Source organism: Barbus barbus, assembly GCF_936440315.1.
Source record: "Barbus barbus genome assembly, chromosome: 17".
Lineage (NCBI taxonomy): Eukaryota > Metazoa > Chordata > Actinopteri > Cypriniformes > Cyprinidae > Barbus > Barbus barbus.
This window is the reverse complement of record NC_136745.1, coordinates 9,393,044-9,410,449: the sequence shown is the minus strand read 5'-3', so window position 1 is coordinate 9,410,449 and position 17,406 is coordinate 9,393,044. Positions and strand designations below refer to the sequence as shown.

The 17,406-nt window shown below is 34.8% G+C and overlaps 2 protein-coding genes across 3 annotated transcripts in view; one reads left to right on the top strand and one right to left on the bottom strand.

Moving 5' to 3' along the window:
- LOC306883135 (A-type potassium channel modulatory protein KCNIP1-like) overlaps positions 1–9,471 on the top strand; it is a 44,774-nt gene extending 35,303 nt beyond the window's left edge. For both annotated transcript variants that reach the window (XM_079438240.1, XM_079438239.1), the window contains exons 2-8: positions 1,289–1,413; positions 1,510–1,579; positions 5,259–5,329; positions 5,438–5,545; positions 5,658–5,762; positions 5,844–5,906; positions 8,321–9,471. In XM_079438240.1, the coding sequence (XP_079294366.1) occupies positions 1,289–1,413; positions 1,510–1,579; positions 5,259–5,329; positions 5,438–5,545; positions 5,658–5,762; positions 5,844–5,906; positions 8,321–8,368 (590 nt within the window). In that variant the 3' untranslated portion in view covers positions 8,369–9,471. The remainder of the gene's footprint in view (positions 1–1,288; positions 1,414–1,509; positions 1,580–5,258; positions 5,330–5,437; positions 5,546–5,657; positions 5,763–5,843; positions 5,907–8,320) is intronic.
- Positions 9,472–14,147: 4,676 nt separating this feature from the next.
- Positions 14,148–17,120, bottom strand: tlx3a (T cell leukemia homeobox 3a; the record flags this gene model as incomplete). The annotated part of the gene is made up of 3 exons (XM_079438200.1): positions 14,148–14,364; positions 15,201–15,435; positions 16,739–17,120. 3 exons carry the CDS (start codon positions 17,118–17,120, stop codon positions 14,148–14,150), a joined length of 834 nt encoding a protein of 277 aa, XP_079294326.1.
- Positions 17,121–17,406: the final 286 nt, after the last annotated feature.

The following is a 17,406-nucleotide window of genomic DNA, read 5'->3' as shown; positions in this document are numbered from 1 at the left end:
TAGAGTTTTTAATTTTTGGAATTAGTTTTGATTTTTATATTTTCAATTTTCATTTTAATTGTAGTAAACGATTTAGTAATGTTGTTGCATGTTTTTGTCATTTTTATCATTTCTATATAGTTTTCATTCATTGTTATTTCAGCTTTTCGTTTATTTTAGTACATCAAGTTAAAAATAAGACAAGTTGGCTCAGCAACTAGCTGAAATAAAACAAAATACATTTTATTTCAGTTATTTTAAGTGACAAAATGTTTTTATGGTTTGAACTCTAATAACTCTGTAAGGAATATTTTTAAATGTGATAAAAATAGGTACTGTAGCTGCTAAATAAAAAAATGCAAATGAGCTAATCATGCGTTTCTAACATTGTGAATGTCAAACGCATGTTTTACGGTCGTGTGGCTTTGCTGTCATCATCTCTAGTGCACAAGGGAGTTTCTCTGTTCTAGTACATTTTTGAAACACGATTCAGTGCTTCAGATTAAGAAATAAACCTCTCACTGTTTGCTGTTTTTGACAGTGGATCTCGTCTCATGCAGTTTTTTTTTAGTTTGTTTTTTTTAGATCTACACTATTTCAAAATTTGTGGTTAAGATTTCTTTCTTTTATTTTTTTGTAATGTTTTTGTGAACATCTGCTCACCAAGTCTGCATTTATTAAAAAAAAAAAAAAAAAACAGTAACTAGTAAAAACAGTAATACTGTGATATATTATTACAGTTCTGAATATATTGAAAGATCTGAATATATTGAAAAATGTAATTTATTCCTGTGATCAACGCTGAATTTTCAGCATCATTAATACTCCAATCTTCAGTGTTTCATGATCCATCAGAAATAAGATTTTCTGCTCAAGAAACATTTCTGATTATTATCATTGTTGAAAACAGTTGTGCTGCTTCATATTTAGGTGGAAACGGTGATGCATTTTATTTTTTGAGGATTCTTTGATGAACAGAAAGTTCAAAAGAACAAAATTTATTTGAAATAGAAATCTTTTGTAACATTACAGATGTCTTTACAGTACATCTTTGCTGAATAAAAGTATTAATATCTTCTTAAAAAACTTGTCTTAACACAATTATTATATATATATATATATATATATATATTCCTCTTCCTCTGAATTGATACTTTTTATCCAGTGTAATCAGTTACTGATGGATAAAATATTTTATTTATTTATTTATTTAAAATGAATATTGTATTTCATGTTTAAATGCATCGTATGAAGTAAATAAAGTGTATTTCCCATGTTGTATTGTAAAGCTGTTGTAATCTGTGTGTAGACAGGGTGGATGATGATCTAGAGCTGTCTGTGGTGTCTCACCGTCCCGAGGGCTTGGAGAAGCTGGAGGCTCAGACAAACTTCAGCAAGAAAGAGCTGCAAGTGCTCTACAGAGGCTTTAAAAACGTATGCACACTCACACACCTGTAGACGTGTTTTCCTGATGGTCCATTTGCTCATCTGTCAAAACCTAACGTGTGTGTTTTACTGGTTGTTTGTCAGGAGTGTCCCAGCGGTGTGGTCAACGAGGAGACGTTCAAACAGATCTACTCGCAGTTCTTTCCTCACGGCGGTCAGTGTGTGTTTGCAGCTGATCTGTCTGTGTCTGTGTCTCAATAAATCACTTGATTATATAGTTACAAAGTGTTTATCATTAGTTAAAATCATCCTTTTTTTTTAAGATGTCTATATATTTTTAAGTTACTTAGTTTGTATTTTTTGTTTTATTTTAGTACTTAAATTAAATGAAAATCAGTAATTTTGTCTTTGCAACTAGCTAAACATTTTTTGTATCTTAGTTTACTTCAGTTAATGTTTGTTTAACATTTATTTATTTTAATATTTTGTTTTATTTATTAATTGTTGAAATTAACATTAAGCATAATAAATTATATTCCATCAAGTATGGTGATTGTCTAATTAAGTTTGAGGTTTTTGCAAATTAGTTTAAGTTATTTTAGAACTTAAATTTAAACTATTCAATTTTGACTTCACAACTAGCTGAATAAAAATAAACTTCCTTTTAATATTTTATTTTACTTCAGTTAATGTTTTTTTTATTTATATGTTAATATTTTATTTGAAGTAATTCCATTTTTTATCTGCATGTTTTAGTTTTACTTTACAATAAGGTCCCATTAGTTAAAGGGCACCTATAATATGGAAGCATATATGTAGCTAAATTCAATTTGAAATCTAATATGCAAAATGGAAATGCTATATGTATTTCTGTATTTAAATTTACATTTTCCCATACATATGTGCAAATTTTGTGCAAAATGAAATAAAAATTTAATTATATAATTTAAATTTGCATCTACACTTGTTTTAATATGCAAATTAATAACGTATTTTAAAGCTTTATAATTTGCAAAATTGAAATTAAAATGTATTACCCAAATGTTTAACATGTCTAGGCAAAAACTGTAGCAAAATTATCATTTAATTGCTGTTTTTCCTAAATGCATTTAAACTTAGGGGTAGGACACGCGGGATTGCATTTTCATCGTGATACCACGTGATAATTGTAGCAAAATGCAGCGAGAATGTCAAAATGCATTCTGAGCCAAAGGTGCAGCAAAAGGGTAGCAAAATGGTGATTTAAATGTCTTTTTATTTTTCTTCAATGCATTGACACTTACAGTACATATATAACGTTTCAATAGCATTTTCATTAAATACCCCATGATGAATACAGTTTAAGTCATTGTGGATTTGAAAATGCATTCTGAGCCAAGCATACCCCCTACCTGTCAATCACTACATCAAGGCGGGGCTTGGCAACAGGACATACGATAGGTCAATATTCACTGTTAACCAAACGCTTTTCACCTGCCTGAACATCTCTCACTGTTTACACTCGGATTGATGCACATAAGCAAACAGACATGCTTCCATATATTAGTGCATGTCTCTTTAAATGCAAATGAGATGCTGCTTCCTGTCCTCTTTTCCAGAATGGAGAAGTGTCTTTACAGCTCCTAACTTCTAAAAAAAACCATCTGTTTGGTTTTGATTATCAATTCTTGAATTTTAAAGCCATATTAGTTTAAACTTCTGATAGACGGTTTTCTGAGCGCAAACATCCGAAGCACGCATACACTGTAAAAAAAAAAAAGAAAAAAAAAAAAAGTTGAGCCAACTTAAAATTTTAAAACAACCAGCTTTTCGCAGATTTTTTAGTTCTCTCAACTTATTTTTGTAGGAGATTCTCAACTTTTTGTTGTATATACTTAAAAAAACAAGTTGAGAAAACTTTTTTTTTTTTCTCAGTTGGCAGGCAACAAAAAAAAGTTTGCTGCCTTAAAATTTTAAGTTGGCTCAACTTTTTTTTTTTTTTACAGTGTATAGAAAGTGGCTACACACAGCATGTGAGTACTAAAGTTCTCTTTCACACATGAGTTGATGTACATCTGGGAAAGAAATCGCATGTTTATATTAGATCTGTGTATTAAGTGACATCAGAATATACAGTATACTGCCGTCTATGCTATTAATATGACTCAAAGAATAAAATAAAAGCAGAGAATCACTTACTGCTCTGGACTGAATAACATGTATAGCTTTAATAAGAAGACATTTCTTACTTGAATGCAGCATTTAAATGCTCTAGCGTGAAGATAAACATGGTGGATTGTGTGTGGCTCACTCAGGGCGGTGTTTCGGCTAGATTACGGCAGGCAGTGTCAATCAACAATCGTGGGTGGGGCTGGTAAATTGTGACATCATATTTTACAGACTCTCCCTGCATTTCAGCTCAGGCCGACTGGCCCTGACTTTTTTACACTCCTAGGGCCAGGCTTCGGGCCTGTTTTAGGCTTCTCCTTATTTTTGTATTTTAGATATCCATCAATTAGTGATGAAAAAAAATTGCTGCGCTGGTGGAAACAACACGAGACCGTGTTGCCGTGAGCAGCAGCAGCGAGCGTGCCGTCAGCTGAAGAGTTCTGCGTTCAAATGCATGCAATAGGCTTAAGCTTGCTGCAAAGCACCAGCAAAAGTAATTACCATGAATGTGTCCGGGGGAAACAGTAAGGAGATATTTGAATTATTTACTAATAAACTATTGTTTTCTGAGTTCATGTCGCAAAGATGAAGTTGCCGATCCTGACTCGCCATCTCCTCATTAGACGCGCCTTTAGAGAGAAATGAAAGAGTTTTTGTTTTCGATTTGTTTTATTTTCGTTAAGCAGTAATTTAAAGATATTTATCATGTATGTGAGGCATGTATTCGCTAAGTTTCGGTTCACTTTTGTGAAGCGCTAAAAGATGAGACGGCAGAAAGCATGTTTGTTTTCTTTATTTTATAAAAGCACAACGTTTTGTTGATATTGTGAGTGCACACAAATAAAAGTAGACCCTTTACAGTTTCGAATGATGTATTACTCTTACCTTTATGAGCAAAAATGACGGCGTATCCATTGAAAAAAATACAAGTGATTGTGCTGGTGTCTCCATGTCCTGCAAACCGTGCTTTAGCTTCCACTCTCCGCACACACTATTAGATATAGCGCACATTTATCTAGGTTTAACGTTTAAACAATGTTATTAGCTTGAACTTTTTTATATCTATAGATTTTATTTTAGGCAAGTCATGATGATTTTAGAATCTATTTTCTAATCTATTTTAGACACGGGCCGGGCTAGGGCCTATATTTGAGGCTCGTGCAGGGCTCTACTCTGTGAACGGCTTGCTCTGAGACGCTGCTAATGATATATGGAGATTAAAAAAATGAGCGGGTGGATTTTTATCATTATAGGGTGGTTGTGTACACACACTGCTACCACACATTTATGTCCAAACAACATGTGAAAGTGAATTTTGCATAATAGGTGCCCTTTAAGGTTAGTTAACGTAATTTACTGTACAATAATCAATATATTTGTTGAACTATTTATAAATCAGCAGTATATTTGTTCTACTATTTACTAATCTTCGTTAACATTGCTTATTGTTTTTTGTTAGTTCTTGTTAGTTCATGTACAATAAATAATATTAACAGATACAACGTTTGGTTATTAATATTTTAGTGAATGTTGACGTAACATTTAACTAAAATTAAGAAATGCTTTTTTCATTCATGTTAACTAATGCAGTCAACTAATGTTAACAAATGAACCTTTATTGTAAAGTGTTACGGTTTTACATTAACAGTAATTACCCACGTATAGAAAAATGTCCTTTAGCAACTATGAAAACATATGAGACGTTCTCAGCTTTAAAGCTATTTATACATGTGTTTTCTCTGCAGACGCCAGCACATACGCACATTACCTGTTCAACGCCTTCGACTCTTCCCACAGTGGATCCATCAAATTCGAGGTGCCATTTCTCTTTATTTATCCATTGTTCTTCACCTCCTCTGTTTCTTCTGTTGTGATAGTGTCTGCAATGATAAATCACTCCTCACTGTCTCTCTCTCTCTGTCAGGACTTTGTAACAGCTCTGTCCATCTTGTTGAGAGGAACAACAACAGAGAAGTTAGAGTGGACCTTCAACCTGTATGACATTAACAAAGACAGTTACATTAATAAAGCGGTGTGTGTGTCAAAAAATATATCCAGTAATGTCATATATCCAGTAATATGTCTTAGTAAGATGCTTAATTTGATGATCACAACGCATAATGCAATGCATTTTACTTTTCCAGGAGATGACTGATATAGTGAAAGCCATATATGACATGATGGGCCGCTTCACGTATCCCGCTCTGAAGACAGACACTACCAAACAGCACGTGGATGCTTTCTTTCTGGTCAGTTTGTGATTGTACATCTTGAATATTTGTCTGCACAACAAGATGTTGATGTTCACATTATAAATCACTTCTTTGCAGAAAATGGACAAGAACAGAGATGGAGTTGTCACTCTTGATGAGTTTATTCTCTCCTGTCAAGAGGTACAGTACCTTTTCATGTTCAGAATGGCATACTATGATTACTATTTGTGACCCTGGACCACAAAACCAGTCTTAAGTCGCTGGGGTATATTTGTAGCAATAGCCAAAAATACATTGTATGGATCAAAATGATCGATTTTTCTTTTATTTCAAAAATCATTAGGATATTAAGTAAAGATCATGTTCCATGAAGATATTTTGTAAATTTCCTACCATAAATTTATTAAAATTTAATTTTTGATTAGTAATATGCATTGCTAAGAACTTCATTTGGACAACTTTAAAGGCGATTTTCTCAGTATTTAGATTTTTTTGCACCCTCAGATTCCAGATTTTCAAATAGTTGTATCTCGGCCAAATATTGCCCGATCCTAACAAAACATACATCAATGGAAAGATTATTTATTCAGCTTTCAGGTGATGTATAAATCTCAATTTCGAAAAAAAATACACTTATGACTGGTTTTGTGGCCCAGGGTCACATTTTGTCCAGTTTGTATATAGTGCACAGAGTGCACATTTTGTATGCATGGAAAACCAAATTACCTAATGCATTAAAAAAGTGCAGTATACAAGCATACTATTCATCCTGTTTTTGCAGTATGTATACGTATAACCTTTGCAAAAATGTGCTGTTTCCATGCATACTTTGCACTGTATATATACTGCAAAATTTTACATTTTTGTGCAAATGCAGTAGGTTATCTGGTTATTCCATGCATAAAATATTGTGCACTGTAAATATACTGCAAATCCAGTATACATATTTAGTATGCATGGATTTTGAGCTGATTATTAATAGATGAACATAATTTTAATATCTTGTAAAAGGCTAAATATTTAAAATCATTTATTTCTAAGATTATAATTGAATGCCCCTTGTTGAATTAAACATGAGTTTGTGACGATGCAACATATTTGAAACATTTTTCATTGCATTCTGCTTCACACACTATTTCTTTAAAAAGTAAACAGTATATACTGTGCAGTAAATGTAAGCAGTGCTCTCTGGTGTTAGAGAGTGAGTACTGCAGTATTGATCAAATATCAGTCCTGCCAACTGACAGCCAGGCAAATATATACCTTTCTTTGTTTGTTTTATCATTTTTGTTTTGTTGAATATTTCACTACATAAACTTTTTGTTAATGAATGATTTAGTAGGTTTTTATCATCAGAGATAAACCTTTTATAATTGTTTTTTATTTGTTGTTTATATAAAGTCTATTTATTTATTCATTTAATTTTTCTATTTTTCACTTGTTTGCCATATTGGGATGGTGCTAAATTATAAACAAATTAAATTTTATTTATTCACATTTTTTAATCTTTCCAAAATTATTTTCAGCATTACGTTATATACCATAAAACACCAGCAGTTGAAAAAAATCGAACTCTGTCAATTTTTCTTTTCAATTTTTGTTTTGTCAAATATGTCACTTCATTAGCTATTTGTTAATACATGAAGCTCCTCCTTTATGGCCCTTATTACAGTCCAATATCTCTGAAGCATATTTTGATGGACTGTGATGGTTTTAATGTTATTTTAGTGTCGTTGATATACTATCATAGTTTTTGTTAATATTTTGACTTAAGATTTTATTTTTAGGTTTTCTGTTGTCACTTTTATTTTATAGTAATTTTCTTGTTTTTTATCTGTTTTTTTAAATTAATAATATATTTTTTATTTATTTATCAGATTTAGTTTATTAGTTCATATAGTTAACTTTCAACAAAATCTAAATTTCAAATGTTGCATTGGGAACTAGCTAAAAAATAAGTTTCAGTTAACGTTTTTAATTTCAAATAAAAAACTTTTCTTCTTTTTTTGTAAATATTGTTTTAATTTAAGTTAAGTGTAATAACCCTGGTTTGACTCTTTACTTTTTGGTTAATTCTTATTAAAAAATGTAATAAAGTTTTATTTAGTTTTAGTTTTAGATTTTTGTTATCAGTGATAAACCTTTTATATATGTTTTGTATTTGATGTTTATAGATAGCTTTATTTACTTTTTCTATTTTTCACTTGTTTGTCATATCAGCATGGTGCTAAATTATAAACAAACTAATTAAGTTTTATTCACTTACATTTTTTTACATCTTTAATCTTTCCAAAATAACGATGTTTCTATTATTTGATATTTTGTTTCAGCTTTATTTTTGTTTCGTGTCATACAACACCAGCAGTTGAAAGTAATCTAACTGTGATTGGTCATTCATCAGCTGCTTCTTGTCCTATTGGGTGGTTATTTTTACTAGAACACACCAATAGTCTAAAGACAGACTTGATATTTTCATCTTTATAATAGATTTCATGTATAATTAGCTTGTATTCCTTCCTCTCTGTCTCTTCCTCTTTTCTTTAACCGTCTCTCATTGAATTTCTCTTTCTTCTGTCCGCATTTCTTCTCTTCAGGATGAAAACATCATGAGATCATTGCAGCTCTTTGAGAACGTGATATAGAGCTACAGGAAGAAAGAAACCAATGAACTGTTGAATCTGATCACAAAAAGGAGGAATAACTTTTACCCCAATCACCATGGTTACAGTTTGACATCACCGTGTTACCATGGCAATATGCCAACTGTTTAATTTACATCCCGGGAAACCTGCGTGTCCTTTAAATCCCGGTCTTTGACCTTGTTCTGTTGCAGACGTGAGATTTATATGTCTATAACCAAAAAAGTCACTAGTTAAAAGAGCATGTCAGTAATTGTGTGTCAAAGGGCCAGCGGGTTTCCAAGAGGTCCTGTAGAAGCCAGTTGAACTCTTTCCATAGGACTGAATTTACTGTGAGGGATCTGAAAACATCACTGATATGTGATGCATTTGAACCTATTTATGGTGGATTGTGGGTACATTTTTCCAGAACAACATCCGATACACTCGACTGTGATAGTTCTCCAGCTAATGTGCTACAGATATTCATCCTAAGACCATTTTTCTGTGTCATTTAGGTAGAAATGCTCATCCAGAAGTATAACCAGTGGTTTTCTCATGATCCGACCCATCAGCAGTCATTTAACCAGCTTTGCTTGTCTGCTGTGTTTGTTTTTGACAGTATTTGTCTTGTGCTGGTGCATCTTGTCATTCTGACCATCACTGCTTGCTGTTCATGTCCATTATTAGTGGTAGTCTGTATTTGTCACTCGCCTCTCGTTGGCTTGTGATCCCTCTTAGCTGTGCCTACTCGAATATCTGCTTTCTGATTGGTCTGTTTGTCTGTCAGTCAGTGTCATAGGGACAAGATCTGATATTTCACCCCAGTATCCTCAATATGTGGTTTTCGTTAATGAAGTGATTTTATTTAAATATGCATAAATTAAATGCAGCAAATGTCTTATTTCTAATGATTTTAGGGTGAAATGTGACACATTGGCTTCTGTGCAGATGGCAGGTGCCGTAGCAAACTTTAGCAGTCTTTAGCAGTCATATTTGTCTTTGTTTGTGTTTAACTAATATAAAACCATTTTTTGTTTTATTGCGTGAAAGCTGTGAATTGCCAAAACTTAGTACTGTTTTATGCTGCCATAATGCCACCTTACTGTGACATAATTCAAGAGAGCAAAAAATAAAAATAAACAAATAAATAATGAAATTAATTAAAAGACAGCAAAAAATTATTTGTATAACTCTTTGATTTGTCGACTAACGCAACTCAACATGAATGGCATTCACAATTCAATTGCTTCAAAATCTAATGTATATCTGAATTAAAATGAATATTAGTTATGGCCTAATGGTTAGAGAGTTGAACTTGTAACACAAAGTTCGCAGGTTCAATTCTCAACATTGGATTTGAGTTGAGAAAATATCTTTAAAAAATTATATATATATATATATATATATATATATATATATATGAAGAGTTTATTTGCAAAAACAGATAACTCAAAAATCATGAATTATGTAATCGTGTTTTTGTGTTAGTTCACTGTTTTTTTTTGTTTTTTGTTTAACCTAATCAAAATAACCCAACTGCAGTTTGATTGAATGCACAATGAAAAATAGTTTTTGAAAATTGTTAAAAACAATACTAATAACAAAACATACCGTATATATATATATATATATATATATATATATATATATATACGGTATCTCACAGAAGTGAGTACACCCCTCACATTTTTGTAAATATTTTATTATATATTTTCATGTGACAACACTGAAGAAATGACACTTTGCTACAATGTAAAGTAGTGAGTGTACAGCTTGTATAACAGTGTAAATTTGCTGTCCCCTCAAAATAACTCAACACACAGTCATTAATGTCTAAACCGCTGCCCACAAAAGTGAGTACACCCCTAAGTGAAAATGTCCTAATTGGTCCCAAAGTGTCAATATTTTGTGTGGCCACCATTATTTTCCAGCACTTCCTTAACCCTCTTGGACATGGAGTTCACCAGAGCTTCACAGGTTGCCACTGGAGTCCTCTTCCACTCCATGACGACATCACGGAGCTGGTGGATGTTAGAGACCTTGCACTCCTCCACCTTCCGTTTGAGGAAGCCCCACAGATGCTCAATAGGGTTTAGGTCTGGAGACATGCTTGGCCAGTCCATCACCTTTACCCTCAGCTTCTTTAGCAAGGCAGTGGTCGTCTTGGAGGTGTGTTTGGGGTCATTATCATGTTGGAATACTGCCCTGCGGCCCAGTCTCTGCTTCAGTATGTCACAGTACATGCTGGCATTCATGGTTCCCTCAATGAACTGTAGCTCCCCAGTGCCGGCAGCACTCATGCAGCCCCAGACCATGACACTCCCACCACCATGCTTGACTGTATGCAAGACACACTTGTCTTTGTACTTCTCACCTGGTTGCCACCACACACGCTTGACACCATCTGAACCAAATAAGTTTATCTCTGTCTCATCAGACCACAGGACAATGGTTCCAGTAATCCATGTCCTTAGTCTGCTTGTCTTCAGCAAACTGTTTCTGGGCTTTCTTGTGCATCATCTTTAGAAGAGGCTTCCTTCTGGGATGACAGACCAATTTGATGCAGTGTGCGGCGTATGGTCTGAGCACTAACAGGCTGACCCCCCACCCCTTCAACCTCTGCAGCAATGCTGGCAGCACCCATACGTCTATTTTCCAAACACAACCTCTGAATATGACGCTGAGCATGTGCACTCAACTTCTTTGGTCAACCATGGCGAGGCCTGGTCTGAGTGGAACCTGTCCTGTTAAACCGCTGTATGGTCTTGGCCACCGTGCTGCAGCTCAGTTTCAGGGTCTTGGCAATCTTCTTATAGCCTACGCCATCTTTATGTAGAGCAACAATTCTTTTTTTAGATCCTCAGAGAGTTCTTTGCCATGAGGTGCCATGTTGAACTTCCAGTGACCAGTATGAGAAAATGTTTAACAATGCAAATTTAACACACCTGCTCCCCATTCACACCTGAGACTTTGTAACACTAACGAGTCACATGACACAGAGAGAAAATGGCTAATTGGGCCTAATTTGGACATTTTCACTTAGGGGTGTACTCACTTTTATGGCCAGCGGTTTAGACATTAATGGCTGTGTGTTTAGTTATTTTGAGGGGACAGCAAATTTACACTGTAATACAAGCTGTACACTCACTACTTTACATTGAAGCAAAGTGTCATTTCTTCAGTGTTGTCACATGAAAAGATATAATAAAATATTTACAAAAATGTGAGGGGTGTACTCACTTCTGTGAGATACTATATATATATTTATATATATATATATATGATTATCAGTGTTGGGAAGGTTACTTTGGAAATGTAATAGGTTACAGATTACAAGTTACCCTACTTAACGTAATAAGTAGTGTAACTTTTCAATTACTTTATTAAAGTAATGTAACTGATTACTTTTTGATTACTTAAATTCCTAATGTTTTCAACTGTTAATCACTTTCAAACATGTAAAGCAGACAGGATTACCCTTACAGTAGTACTCAACACTGATTACTGTCAGACTTTCAAAATCCTTCATCACTTGAATTAAGATTATAATATTTAAATTTTAAAGGAGACATTGGAGGCCAAAAATCTTCATTTGCATATAAATATGTCTTGGCAGTGTGTGGACACAACCACCCTACAATGATTCAAATTTTAAAATGATAACAAAAACAGCGCTCTCTTCCAACTTCAATACCATGACTGAGGTGAGACCCTTGAGCAAGAACCGAACCGCCAACTGCTCCCCAGGTGCTGCAGCAATATGGCTGCCCACTGCTCAGTGTGTGTGCACTCGGATGGGTTAAATGCAGAGCATTAATTCCGAGTATGGGTCACTTCACTTTCACTAAATTTGTGTATGTCTGGCTGTGCAAATCATTTTGCTCCGGACTGTTTTCTGAATGAGGGACAATTCAAGGCAGGTTTTGTTAAAAAGTTAAAACTCAAGGATGGATCAGTACCCATTGTTCATGATCCAGCTGCACCTCCAGAAGAAGTAAGTCTCACACTTTATATTTTTTATGATTATTTGCGAATCGCCTTTGCTCTTCCACAGAAGAGAGGGGCGGGGTGAGCAGAGCTCATTAGCATGTAAAGAAATATGCACCGAAACAAGTCACTGTGAGCAGAGCTGTTTTTGACGAGGTAAAAAGGGTGTTGTTTTTCACGACCACTGAGACCATTTCAAGAAGACCAGAAAGAATCATACCAACTTGTGGAAAATGGGCATTCGATGTCCCCTTTGAAGCACAGCCACCACAAAATCAGACTTACTTTAAACTCATTCTGAGGTTAAATACAGATTTAAAATCATAATATATAGTTTAATAGCTATGATACGGTTTTTGAAATCAAATCTTTTCATATAGCTATGACGGGAAACACTGGCATCTAATAATGACATGGAAAAAAAAAACTGTTAATCTTAAAAAATTAAAGCATATACATAAACCCATATAGGAAATATAAGGGTTATCAGATAAGCATGTTATAAACTTCTGAAACATTGGTGTTTCATATTTTAGAGCAGTCACTGCAGAAATGTATTAAATCTGTATGTGGGAGTGTGTGTGAAAAAAATCTGATGTAACCCCCTTTGTAATCTTTAACATTTTCATAAGTAACTTTAATTTAATTACACATTTTTTCTTAGTAACTGTAACTAATTACAATTACTTTTATTTTGTAATTAAATTACGGATTTCCGTTACATGTAACTAGTTACTCCCCAACACTGATGATTATGTACATATGCACGCGCGCACACACACACACACACACACACAAACACACACACACACACACATACACACACACACACACACACACACACACGTGAAGAAATACTTTTGTGCCAGAAAACATAAGCCATCTTGTTTAAAGGTGTGTTGAAAGTTGAAACATGTGTTTATCACAATCACAAACAGTCCTGGCAGACCCAGATATGCTCTGATAACCATAGTAATGCTGTTTTTATTATTTTTCTGCTAATTTTTGATCAATGATGTGTTTTTGAACAATCACTGTGGCGGTACAGTGTGATGAGTTTAAAATATAAGATATTTGATTTATTACACACATTGTATATTTTATACTCTGCAAAGTGGGTCTGAATAATCAAATACAGAGTGGCAGTGTCTCTGAGAGTTATATAAAAGCTGTGTATTGTATAAAGTACAGGGTCGACTGAGGGACGATTAAGTTTGAATGATGTTGCAAAAGAGGAGATGGAGAGATAGACGGTCAATCAGACAGACAGATGGAGGAGACAGAAAGCTTAAATATCCTGTTGTTGGAATGTTGTATAAACTATTTAACAATAAATTTTCGATGCTTAATGTTGATTGTTCAGTGTTATACTGTATCTACACACCATTGCTTTTTCCGGATGAAAGTACGTCAACAATGACAAACATTAGTCGGTAATCCATAAGAGCACAAAATAATTACGATAAGTACAATATTTGTAGACTTTCTCACAGACATCATTTAAACAGTTCATATATACAATTCTGTGATTCAGGTTGATTGACAATTCTGTGAATATTTCGCCCTATTTTTCTAAGGCAGCATCTACATGGGATGGTGTTTGGAAGGTTTTTGTGTCGTAACAAACTCACAGATGTCATTACAGTTCACTCTTCCCACAAAAAGTGCTTAGATGCTTCGAGATTTAGAAAAAAAAAAAATTGTTCAAAAAGCCTGATTCATATTCAGATATGACGGTTTTAGTCTTTCCATTCTGAAAGTGCAGGACAGTTTGAAGCTTCACTGTCCTGATTCCAGCATCATGGCGGTGATTTTAAGCCAGTGCGGTGGTTGTTGGGGCCATTTTACCTGGTCTCTCCTGGGCCCAAGGCTGGAGGTTCTGGAGAGCATAGAGGGAGGAGTTATGCACACATAGAGGATCCGACGACACTGATTCGCTCATGGACTTCTGGAGGGCGTCGGCCTGTAGCTGAAGCAGCATCCGATTGGCTTGCTGACGTCCCGCCTCTCTTTCCTCAGCTGTTTGCCTTCTGGAGATTTTGAAGTAAGATTATAGTTAGCAAAATGTAGAAATCCAAAACATTGGGCCCTTTGATAAAATGTATATAATAATTAAATAAACTGGATTTTAAATCAAATGATGATCATACCCTATTGACAGACTGTGGTGTGTTTCCACAGTTATCAGCATCCTGAATCTAGCTCATTTCATTTTTAAATGTACATTTATAACACTTTACTTTGAGTTCTATTACCTTGGCATAAAAATGAAATAAAACTAGTAAACGCTGTTGCATCAGTGTTTCTAACACAATGGCAAATTTGACATCTTTCTCTCTTCTGACCAATGTAATCAATCTCTCAATTTTCTTCCTGTTTTGAAAAGCCATAGAAACGCTATGGGGAATTTTTCTTTTGCTACTGGAGAAAAATAGAACGTAAAAATATTTTTTGTAAAAAAGTATTTGTTGTAGTTCACCACTATAAACATTTAGCCAACTCTGACGACTTCCGCTTTTGAGAACAACAGAAATGTGAAAAAACAGGAATGTGAATTTTTTTATTTATTTAATTTATTGGCATTAAATATATTAAATGTAATGTATGCTTTCATTATGATTAGATAGTTATGTAAAATGATTTGCTTAAAATTGTAACTAAATGTTAAAACTTGTAATAGACTACCTTGAATCTAAATGTTTGCAGTTTTATTTTCTAGCTGGGATTCAACAACTTTGTGTTAAAAAATAAATAAAAATATTTATATATAGGCCTATACAAAGACGTTAACGAAATAATAAGCATCTTGTACTGTTTTGAAACCCTTCAGTCATGTGTGTGCAGATCTGGGTCAAACCGGTCTCACCTCCACTTGGTCCTTCGGTTCTGGAACCAGGTCTTGACCTGCGCGTCGGTCATCTTTAGGCTCTTGGCGAGGGCCGCGCGCTCCGCGGACGCCAGATACTTCTGCCGGTGGAAGCGTTTCTCCAGCTCACAGATCTGCACGCGCGAGAACGACGTGCGGGGCTTTTTCCGTTTGGGGGGCGTTCGGTTCTGATACGGGTGACCGATCCGCCGGGTCACGGTGAACGGAATGAGAGCTGCGAAACACAGAGACACTAGTCATGATGCTCTGTTCCTTTATATTTTCTAAAAACAAATATATTTTTCAGATAATTCTATAATTATTGTACTAAATTAGCCTAAATAGTTTAGGCCTAGCCTATAATTCGAGTTTGAAATGAAATTCTCTTGTTGAATTTATTGGCTAATTTTATTATGTGCTTCATATACATACAACCTTGTTAAACTGTAACACAACATATTGTGAAAGTTGTTTTGTGTGCATCTTTAATGTATTTTGAAGGTAGCAATATTTTCCCCTCCCAAAACATTGTTTTCCCACATGAGCGACAACACTGTCCTGATCAAGGAGGTCAACGCGTGCAATGACAAAAATAAATCGGATTTGAGGTCATTTGACATAACGTTTATTAGGCTAATTTTAATATTAATGCAGATTTATTTGACTAACGTGAATCACGAAAACTGTCACCTAGCCTATGTTTGAAACAAAATACATTTTCAATCTTAGTGGGCTATATGATTAAATCTAAATTTTTACCCAAGGGAACACGAACAGAAAATGATGCATTCATTTCTGAAATGAGAGTTTTGAATTAGCATTTCTTTATTATTATTATTATTATTATTATTAATTTTAGATTTTAAAACCGTTTAAAACCTGATTTTAAACCGTTGTGCTGAACTCTGAAAAACTTAATTCCACTTACATGTTGTAACGTTAAAAGACATGTTTAAGATTTATTGACTTCACTGAAAAATTTTCTCATTTTGATATAGCTTAAATGTACTTTTGGTCCTAATCGCTGAATTAATATTTTGGATTAACATTAAACACATTACAGCAACCAACCAAATAATTTGATTTGTTAGACTGACTGTATTATAATCAAAACGTTTTACATGTGCGCGTTTTGTGAGTTTAAGAAAGCGAATTCATCTGTTTTATGGCATATAGCCTAAATATAGGCTACTAATTTAAATTGATATAATTATCGGTATCATCAGCATTACCTTTTGATTTAATGTAAGCTATAGATACCAGTTTTCAAAATTAATATCATTACAAAAACTGTGTTCAAAGTTGTATAAAGTTTTTTAGGGGGATATCATTGTGATAAGCTTGTTGTAAGTTCAACATTTTTTTCTTTATTTTTTTTTATTATTATTATTATGTTTATTTTTATTAATTTTCTTTGGAGATGAAGGCTTTAAAAAATAAATATTTTTTTTCTGAAGGCAACTGCGCAGGTCTAGCAGCCAGATATCTTTTCAACGTGTGGACAAACTCCAGCATCCTCGGAGATGTTTGACTTTTACCTGGCAGTCTGTCTTTAGGGAACCTGCGGTTATTGTCCATCCAGGGGAAACACAGCGCCGGTGCGGCGCTCACCATGGCCGGCGGCACTGCGGCAATGAGAGGTCTGTGCGCTGGAACCCGAATCACTCCACTCGGCACCAGAGTGCCGCTCACCCCGTATACCCGCCCGGAGTCCTCCAGCGCGCCCGTGACTCCGGACAGAGAGACGGGTAAGGAGACATGAGGCGCGACGCTCGCCCTGGATGGGCTTCCCAAGCGGATGTTATCCACAGTGTTTCCGACCCTGCTCTCCTGGTCCAAAGAGCCCAGAATCTGGTCGATCCCGAATCTTATGGGTTCCTGATTTGATTTCGATGGTGGTTTCGGCTCCGCGCGCTCCATGACTCCTAGATGCGCAGCAGGTTATGCAATGACGGATTAAAACAAACGAAATCACGTTAACTGCGGCAAAAATAGCTTTAATTTAGTTTTATTCTTGTCCATGGTCTCGGGTGACTGTCCTCGTTTCTCTGATTCCTTGCTTGAACTCTGACAGGTCTCGCCACCTCTGCGCCGCGCGTCAAACTGTCGAGTTTCCGCTCCGCGGCTCCTGCCAAACTCATCAGCTCAGGTTTTCATTGGTCGACTGAACCGAACCGTCATTATCTCTGTCTATTGGTTGACATTT